Genomic DNA, 10069 nt, shown 5'->3' with positions numbered 1-10069 from the left:
CAGGAAAATAAACAGCAGGTAAGCACCAGTGAAAGTCTCTTGTCAGTAAACTCAGAAGGTTATTTAAACACAGTCTGAGACCTATTTATTCAATAAGGGCTGTAATTAGCCTGCAAATTAATCTCAACACATCTCTCTATGGCAGAGTGAGAAATTAGATTCCTTGCGAAAAAAAAAAAATTAAGTGTTGTTGCTGACGGATGAATACTCTGTATCCAGATTTAAAAAAATAAAGACATTAAATCTAAAGGCAAGGGGGTTGAGTTTTTATTCCTAAGTCCTTAGTAAGAACTGAGGCAGGAGGGCCCAACAAAAAGCTCCCCGAAAAGGCTTGAGAAACTGAAGAAACTACCAATACTAGAAAACAAGTCTGCCACTTTTAACTATGCAGGTACATCTGCATTTCACAATGGGCCTGACAAAACCCACAGAAGAGACGGCAATTCTTTTGATTTACTTCGGCAGGCTTTGGGTCAGCTCCCAGATGCAGCGACCTCTCATTTTTATTTCCATTACCAAAAAAAAAAAATTATGAACTCTAGTGTATGCACTCCTCTCATCATTCAAACAGACTGCTGTTTCATGCCAGCAATCAGACAAAAGAGAAATGAAACATTCTCATTATTATTGACAATGAAACAAGATTCTGTTCTTCAGATTTAACTCCTGGCACAAATTTAATGAACAAAACCTGAAGCAAAGCAGCCTGTGCCAGACAACACATTCTAATCTGAAATTACATCTCCTGCTCTAATGTGAAAACACCAAAGCACCTTTGATGAAAAAACACACACGCCTCCCAGTAATACGCCAAGCTCAGGATTAGCTCTCACGTATTCAACAGTCAGAACCAACTGGCTGCTTCTGGCCGCTTTAATCAGGAGACAGCACTCTGGGACGGCATGACCGCATGAGCTTACAAGACACACGGCTCTGGAGTTGGCCCCACTGGAGTTCAGTCTTGCCTCTCCATGCTGCAGAGAGTCTTGATCACAATCAAGTGAAAGCAAGAGGGAAAACAACAGAATAAACACTGTATATATTATATGTGTTCTGGGAGGAGAAACATGCCCATCACTTGTCCTGTTTGACAATTAAGGTTCAGAAAATGCAAGCAGGGTGTTCTGTTTTGAACCATCTCACTAAAAACGAAACCCATGTTCTGCAGTCCATTCCTTACCTTCAACAGCCCTTTCGGGAAGTCTTTGCCATCGTTCATCCCCTGGAGGTTAGCAATGAACTCTTGGCAGGTCATCTTTTTCCCAATGTTCTGGAAGGGATGGCAGAGAAACACAGCATCATACTCATCTGCTTTCCAAAATGACGTAAATAAGCAACATCAGATGAATTACAACTCCCTGCTCCCACTTAAGCCCAAGGCAGGCAGCACTAAGAAGGCATTCCCAAGATTGCTCAGAACAAGCATCCTTGTGTGAATATAGTTAGAAAAGGTAAGGTGGATTTGGACCCCAAGTCCCGTACAACCATACAGAAAGAAAAACAGGTAAACACTGGAGGGTAACGAAGAGGGTGATGATGAAGCTCCCTGGTATCTGCATGGTGCCTTACACCCCATGCCTCCAGAAGGTCTACCAGCCTCTGATGGAAAAGCTCTACTTGATCCTGCTGTGGGGCATAAGCAAACAGCCGATGGAGGCCCTTTCCAGACCTTTTTCTTACGACTTCCAGTGCTCCCTTCCAGTAGCAACTGCCCCAAGTTGGAGTAAGATGCCTAGGAGCAGCCATTACCTTTTCTGATTCACAGGCTAAGGCTGCTTTGATATTTTCATAGGATTGCTCTCTTTTCTCTCTTTCTGTCTAATTCTCAGACTGAAAGTTGCCCAACTGAGCCACAAACAGAAAGGAACAGCTATGTTCATGTAGGATCCGAACTGCTCCATTTGGAGAGTTGAGGCTGCCCTAAACTGCTCTTGGATCCCAGTCTTCATCATCCCTCAGAGAAAGTGTCTGTACTCGGTCCCCTGGGTGCTAGAAGTCCCACGCTTGGCATCCAGGGAGCCTTGTGAGCGGGCAGCAATGACAACACTGAGTTGGTGAAAAAGGAGCCCAGAGAGATCTGAGGAAAGGCAAGCAGCCTGGGGTGAGCTGTGAGACATGGTAAAGGCAGAAGGAAAACAGGGCCCTGTGATGACCATGGTATCTTTGGGGATGCCACTGCTGCCAGTCAGAAGTGGGTGAAGACGACTTCTCCGTGGTCAGGGTATGCCATGGCTGCAGAAATACACTGGAAGAGCTTTACACGCAGACAGTGACTTGGGTTAGGAGCAAGAGCCCAAATTAACACAGGAGTGAAGCCCAAAGAAGGGCACCAGTCGGTAATACAGGTCATTCAACGTCACAGTTACACAAGAGCTTGGACTCCACATCCTCTACTTCCCTTCCATAATGTATGATCAGGGAGAGATGGAAAACCAGTAAACCTTGACCATCAGCCTCATCTAGCCACAATGGAAGATCCCGCAGCCTGTGGCTGGCACGGACCAGCAGAAGGAAAGCAGGCAGGAACACTGCCTTCCACAAGAGGCGAGATACTTCTGGAGGGGCACATGATGCACTGCTTCCCACATCAGGAAGGCTCCTGACAACCCAGTCTGGCTGTAACCCTGGCTCTCTGGTTGCTAAGCTCGCAGAATACAGCTCATAATTGCAGTCTTTGGGTGCAGGCTGGAGCTGTTCTACTAGACTTGCAAATGCTTTCCTTCCTCCCTGTGACAGACTTCAGCCTGCTTCTGTTTGTTTCCTCCACATGGCAGTTTGCAGATTCCCCACGCTGACCAAAATTAACAGCAGCGTGGCTCATTTCACCCACTGAGATAATTGGCATAGCAGAGGAATGACTGTTTTGCTCCAGAACCAAAGCTAACATCTCCACACGGTGCCACACAGGTTCCGTAAGATGTGCCTGGCAGTCTAGAGATACCTTCGAAGTCTCTAGCATCACAGTCTGGGTGATGACCTCCCTGCAGAGAAGCGAGCATGCATCTCCAAGACACAGCTAGCAAAAATGATTTAGTCACAAAGAGAATGAAATGTGGCAAGACAGGGATAAATAAAGGGATAAGTAAGAGTTTGTCTACAAGAGTTAAGGGAAAGTGTTAACTGAAAGCACAGCAGCTGCACTACAGCCCTACAAGCAGTTGAGCTTATTGTGAAATAAAAGAGTCCGCACTTATGATCAGTATGTCAGCCACAAATGGAGCTCAGTGTAGACAAGCCCTGTGACTCATTTGCTTCCTGCTCTAGCAGAATCATGCTAAGGATGGGTCAGAGCATTATCTTTGTTAGGAAACAGGCAATTAGTGTATATCTGCAAGGGGCTGCATTCCAAGTCAAAAAAGCCCAACTTACCACCTAGGTGGAAAAATACGGCAAAGCAGTAAGAGGAAGATGAAAATTACAGGAAAGCACAGAGAGAGAAAGAGAGGAGACACATGCAGGAGCCTGGCAAACATTACAGCTGCGCACATATAACAACACATTAACAACTGCCAGTAGGATAAGCCTCCAAAGTTACACACTGCAATAGCCAGAGTCATCCTAGCTTCAGCTGCAAATCATCATCAGCAATGATGGGTCAGAGCCAGATCATTTACTCCAGTACCTAATGAAGACAGTAGGGCCCACTAAAGCATCGCAGGGAGCGATGGGAAATGCTGTCAGGCTGATGCACAACCATTTAGTCTCCCTCCCCGGACTGCAAGGCCAGGCAGGCTGGAGAGCGGGTGCCCCAGACTGCTCATTGCTCTGGGGAGCGGGATACCTGCACAGGCAGTCTCAGGTGTGCTCAAGAGAAGCGGTGTATGCTAAGAGGCACACCAGGGCACGTTCCTGTACCTCTGCTCACCCTCCCGCATGACTGACGTGCTCCTCAGTCAGGGAAGGCTCAGCCTTCAGAGAAGAAAATTCTTTGCAACTCAGTTCCCCCTCCCGCTTCTACAATTTTCAAAGGCATTCAATTAACGGGAGGTGGGCGTCAAAACCCTCGGGGAAGCACACACAAGCCTTGGCTTCATTACTTGCACCCACCGCAGAGCTGCACCCACAGGGACCGAGCAGTCCTCGGAGACAGACCCAGGGTGCCTCCATCTCCTGCTGCCCGACCCACCACCCTTGCTGCGTAAGAGCTCCCAACTGAGGCCCTCCTGGAAGAGCCCTTGGCAGTGCAGTGAAGGATCTCAGCCAGAGAGAAGCCCCAAAGTCACCTGGTTGAAGTCACCTCTCCTGCATGCTGTCATGCCATGCTCCCTGTGTTTTTCCCTCTCCATCCTAACACCGCGACGGAGGAAGCCTCCCATCAGCATGGGAGTATCACGCATAGCAGGCTTATTGCACCATGGGTGCTGAAATACATGTCCTAGGGCTGCTGGCACCCCATACCAGTGTGACTAAGGGGAATCAAACTGGAATACTATTTCCCCTGGGCAGGCAGTAGGGAGAGGTGTGCAGGGGGGAACACAGTGCTCCCACTCAGGATGCCGACGTTCCCCTCCACTCTTGGCTCCAGGCACACCTGTCATAACCCTGGCTAAGCAGAACTCTGGTTCCACCAGATCTCTCCCCTGCAACTGGATGCCTGCAAACGTCACCTTCCCCTTGTGACCTTCCCAGCACCTCCTCACCCCCCTTCTTTTTTCTGCCTTCCCAAATGTTTTTACTTACTGGAAAGCCAATCCCAACCACAGCTTCCCAGCCAGGGCCAGCTGCTGTAACCAGGGAAGGTTGGGAAGCACACCAGAAAGACAGGGGCCTGAGGAGCAGGCCATAATGTGTGAGGAGCATCCTCACACATTATGGCAAAACCAGGCACAATGCCAGGCTTACACATGACTGATCTGGGCATGCTGGAAAGCCCTGCCCAGGACGACAGCCTGGGAGTGCAGCCTTCTCACTGTTTGCTGTCTGCAGGGGTGCTTTAGGAGCAGGCCACCAGCCAGGGGACTCTGCTGCCGGAAGACCACCCCCTTCAAGCACAGTGTCAACGGGAGCAGTCTACACAAAGCTGTGCATACTCACGTGGCCATGCAGGTCTGTGTTCAGCAGCATCATGGCACACGTGAGACAGTGAACTCCATCTGCAGAAAGAGACATAACCAGAGTCACATGCAAACCCACAACCGGACCTTTAAGAACAGCTGAAACTGAGCCTCATAGCCTAATTGAGTCTGTTCCCTTAATGAGAATCTGTTTTATCAAGAAATACGCATAATTAAATAAATGAACAGTGAGGTCATCCCGCAGCTGCCAAACCAGAACAGCCTTTCTTTCATCTTTTAATGACTGTCAAAACTGTCTTGCAGCACCCATGGATGAGGCAAACTAAACAGGAAACCACACTGTCACCCTTTGCTTGCTAATACCAATACCACAGCCTGAATCAGCTCCCTCTTCTTCATTTACTTCAGGGCAGAAAGGGAAGAGTAAAATACACCCATTCTTGTGTGCAGAATTTTGTTTTACTCTCCATCTGTTTTACTCCCATTCTGTTTTACTCCCCTCTGGCCCCCTCCTCATTCCGGGCTCAATTAGCCTGAATTTTGGAGAACTTCAGTCAGCTATTTACGCTGCCTTGGCTCCATATTCGGTAGAGAGTGCTCCAGCAATTTCTAAAGTGTTCTTGTAGCAAAGGCCCTCAACAATGAGCCAGAAGAGACTGACTGTATCGCTAGCTCCACCCCTGGAGGCACTGTGGCAGACTTGGGAAAGTCAGTGTAGACTCCGCCATTTGCAAAAGTTGACACCGATTTCATATTCCTCATTTTCCAGGCGCCCCTTTCAAAATCCAAAATGTATTGGCTGTGCACAAATCCAGACAAAGGTGACAGTGCCCATGGTGCCATTTATCACCTCTGAAAATCCAAATGCTTCTAGCCAGTTTCCGAATGTTAGGAACACATTAGGAAAAATATTTTCTCCATTCTCTTGTTCATAAACACATGGTGCCACCTTCCCTTCTCTCACACGGGTGTCATAAAGGCACAGAGCCATTTATGAGACAGGCACACACTGCAGGCAAATGTATGTAAAAATTATCATAGCCGAGTCCAGATAATGACCATGCACAGGTCCCCCTGTGCTGTGAAGGAAGAGGAATGGGGGATGAGGATAGGTATATATCACACTCTGTGACTATCACAGGCTTAAACCTGTGCAAGATGAAGCCATTAGAAAAAGATGTTCCCCAAGGCAAGGACCACGTTTTCTTACAACGTTTGTACAGGCCCTAGCACCCAAGCAATGTGGCCAAACTGTAGCAGAGCATGAAATGAGAGAAGAACTATTATTGCTAGCAGTAGTAAGTTTGAAGCAGTTTGAATCTGGGGCTGTGGTGCTCCAGTTCAGGTCCATGCATTTCTCTAGAGCAGCCTGCCCTCTCGTTTCCAAACCGCAAATGCATCCAGAGGATGGAAAAGGGAAAGGGGAAAAGAGAAAGGCAAATGCAATCCTGGATTTCCACCAAAAGGAACAACTACCATATTTCTGCACTGTAGCACTTGACTACTGACGGTGGAAATACAGCATCAAAATTATGTAGAATCCTGGGCAAAGTCTGCAGGACTCACTTTAATCTAAATGCTTACTCGGGCTCAGAAGTGGCAACGTCCCTCCTGCACCCTGGGCTAGAGTAAGCCTGCTGCGTCAACATGCAAGTCATTATTTCAGTGTGGACATTCTACCTGACTGCCTGCGGTGCCTCGAAACAAGAAAGGCATTAGGAAGAGGACAGAGATAGCAAGGGAGCAGATCCTGTCTAACTGCTGCCTATTCCCCTCCCCGGCATGCCAGCCAGCAAAGCCGAACAGGCGCAAAGTGGACAAACATCACCTCACTGCAACGGGGGCAGGTCACAAAGCAAGGGGTAAGGAAGCCTGGCAGTACCTCCAAGTGTAGCAGCTCCTTCTCACTTACACTTGAGACTAAAGGCACAGCTTAGCCTGTGCTTATTTTCTTTCTCGCCCTCCTCCCTTTCTCAGCCTGTGATCAGCCCGCGCTGCAATCACAGGGCCGCATGCCTCTGCTGGCATGGCTGGCTGAACGCAGCAGCTCTGCCAGCGGACGGTTGGTCCTCTTCTCCAATGCCAACCTTCTCAGGTTCGATCCGTGTGCTTGTTTGTTTCCCCCATCCATTTCCAAAATGACTGAAAACATTGGCAAGGAGGCAGCACTCTGACTGATGTTAGCTAGTCGAGATGAAACCATGCCAGGATCTGGATACAGCACCCAAAATTCACCCCCACAACTGGCAAGATCTGGCATGCCTGCTGCCAGTGCATGCAGCGACACAAGCACTGAATGGAGCACAGAAAGCAAACAGCTTCTCTTCCACCTGAGGTGGGACCTCTTCTCATCCACATGCGTGTAACTAGAGTACAGGTACCCACACACACTGGAAGTCAGCGAGACCAGAAACCACAACTGAGGACATTCAAATCTGGAGATGCTACAACTGAGGATTTACACTGAGGAGGCCTAAACACCTTTCCTGACTGGGGATAAATACAGATTTTTCACTGCCTTACCACGATTATGCGTGGAGAACGTGGAGGGTTTCAGTGCTCACCACAGGCAGTCTCTAAAGTGTGGCACGGCAATTACACACCTTCAGTTCCCAGGCACGCACCATACATGCTATTCAAGGTGAGAATGAAGGAATAGGGAGACAACCAAAGACCTCCATATCAGAAACAAAGTTACCTTGAGAAGAAATGGTGTTTGGGTTGCACTGGTAGTATCTGCTGGAGAAGTGGATTAAAACTCTCTCTCGTTCCTGAGTTTCTCCAATAAGTGAAAAGGCTTTAAAGAAACTCCTAAAAGAAGAGCAGAAAAGGTGAAATTAAACTCATAAATCTCTTTTTGCCTCACACAATGCACAGAGCAAAGCACACTTCACTGCAAGAAGTGCATAAGTGCACACCAGACATTTGGTTCCAACAAGCCTTTCTAAGAAAACAGGCTATTATGCCATGTGCTGTTAATCCCAAAGTTATAGTAAATGAAGCAGGAGTTAAACTACCACTGGTGTCAGCCACGGAATATAAACACTAATACGCAATTACACCATTTGAAAGCGCTATTTTATTTTTAATATTTTTCTTTTCTTTGGGGAAGGAACTGGAGCGGGTGGTGTTTATGCATGACAGACATCCAGGGTGTTCTCTGTCCTTTTCTAACTGTCTGTCACCCCTGCACCTTTTACACTCATTAGTACTCCCATCCAAATCAGAGGAGTGACTCCAGATGGTGAAGTCAAGCAGGCACACTGCAAACTCAGAGCCCACACCAAATGTGCAGTCCTCCTTCTGGAGGGTCACCTGTCAGAGCGGCCAGGACCACACCAGTCACCTTGCAGAGGGCAGCGTGACTACCTGACCTGCAGAAAGCATCTGGGGAAGAGGGCAAAGAGTCGCAACATCTCCCACTGAGCTTCAACAGCGGGAGGAGCAACCTGGCCCTCCTGGGTTCCTGCTCATGACAGTCCAGGGCACAGGGCTGGTGCACACCTGGGCACACGCGAGACACAGCCAACGAGCCTGTGCAAAGAGGTGGGACACACACACATCTTCCACTCTTCATCCGACACTTAACCACTCCACTATTCTTCCTGCTAGAAAAACTTGCCTCGCAGCCAAAGAAGTATTTCTGCACTTCCCAAAATCCCCACATCCTGGAGCCAAGAGATGACCTCAGCGGTATCAGCCTACGCTCATTTGTCAGGATGCTTCTAAGAAAAGCCTAAAAATGCAAACCTTCTGGGTCCGAAGCAAGATGGCATACAAAATGAGTGCCTAATAGACAATTTTTAAATACCCCATGAGACTGAAACTAACACCAGATCTGAGAGGCGTGGAATATGTTGCTGGAACATTCATGTTGATCTAGCCTGGATGAATAAACGTTAATTTTTTCTCTTTGATGTAAGGTCAGAGACGAGCTGAGTACTTCCAACAATCTCCCACCCATACAGAGTGTGATCTGCCTGATAATAACTTAATTTCACATGTAACGTATTGCAAATAACCCAATTCACAAATAGATACAACTGAATATTTGCAGGGTTTCTCTCCCCTTCCTACCTCATGCCCCCATGGGACATTTTGACAACTAGCCATCTTTCCTCCTCCTCCAGCTCGGGCTCTTTCCAGCGACACCCCCTGCCCACGCCAGGCACCACCGACCTACACCCTCTCCTCCTCTTCAGCACCTTTACCCCCGTGGAAGCAGCTTTGGAGAGGCAACTGATGAAACAACTTCTGGTAAATAAACAAGGCAGGTTCCTTGCTCTCAGAGCACGATGCTGCGGCCAAGGGCCACGGGAGCGAGTTTCTGCCCACCAGGAGGACCAGGATGGACTCTGAGAGGGGCTGGAGCAGCGGTACCACCTCCTCCCCTCCTGCAGAGGATGCGAGAGATGCACTCGGGAGATGCATGGGCCACGTGGGTCCAGGGTGTGGAAGCAGAGCAGGACGATGAAGGAACAACCCTCCCCATGTCCCAGACTTGACACGGATGGTGACACGCACTGCACAATGGCCTCCACAGCCTGGGGGTAGCGTGAGTCTGGGCTGTCGCCACAGGCTCCAAAATGCTTAACAAACCACAGCTTGTCAGCGAGCCAGCAGCAACAGGGCCGTTACCTCTCGCTCTTTGCAAGCGTGAGGCAGCACGCCTAGGCTCCCCCAGGTTTCAGGACGATGCTCTGTCCCCGGCCTCTGCTGCGCACTCAGGGCATGCAGCCAGCAGTCGCTGCAGCTACTCCTGAAACCTCAGCAAACCCCTGGCGTGTCTAAGTCCCACACGAGCCAGGGCATATTTTAGAGAAGGTCATGACTATTAATATTAACAGGAGATCTACCGGGAGCAGAGACCTCCTAAATATGTGCCACAAAGCAATTAGGTGTTGGATTTCACAATTTAAAAGACGGGTATATTTAGCATCGCGCTTCAGGGCTGCTAAAACCTGGAACGAGCAGCAGACCTCCCACTGCCCCGGCTGCTCCCGCCCTGTGCTGAGTGGGTGCTCTGGCTCGGCTCCCATCCCCCCGGCGCGGGC

General features: G+C 49.0%; 1 protein-coding gene across 1 annotated transcript in view; it reads right to left on the bottom strand.

Annotated features, from left to right (window-relative positions):
• PSD3 (pleckstrin and Sec7 domain containing 3) overlaps positions 1–10069 on the bottom strand; it is a gene marked incomplete at its 5' end in the record, with an annotated part of 76470 nt that overhangs the window by 49238 nt on the left and 17163 nt on the right. Inside the window, 3 exons of the mRNA XM_009572448.1 lie at positions 1181–1270; positions 5035–5093; positions 7714–7826. Of these exons, the coding sequence (XP_009570743.1) occupies positions 1181–1270; positions 5035–5093; positions 7714–7826 (262 nt within the window). The remainder of the gene's footprint in view (positions 1–1180; positions 1271–5034; positions 5094–7713; positions 7827–10069) is intronic.

Source organism: Fulmarus glacialis, unplaced genomic scaffold (genome assembly GCF_000690835.1).
Source record: "Fulmarus glacialis isolate BGI_N327 unplaced genomic scaffold, ASM69083v1 scaffold10482, whole genome shotgun sequence".
Taxonomy (NCBI): Eukaryota; Metazoa; Chordata; class Aves; order Procellariiformes; family Procellariidae; genus Fulmarus; species Fulmarus glacialis.
The sequence above is the reverse complement of the archived record's forward strand: the minus strand, read 5'-3'. Positions and strand labels throughout refer to the sequence as shown.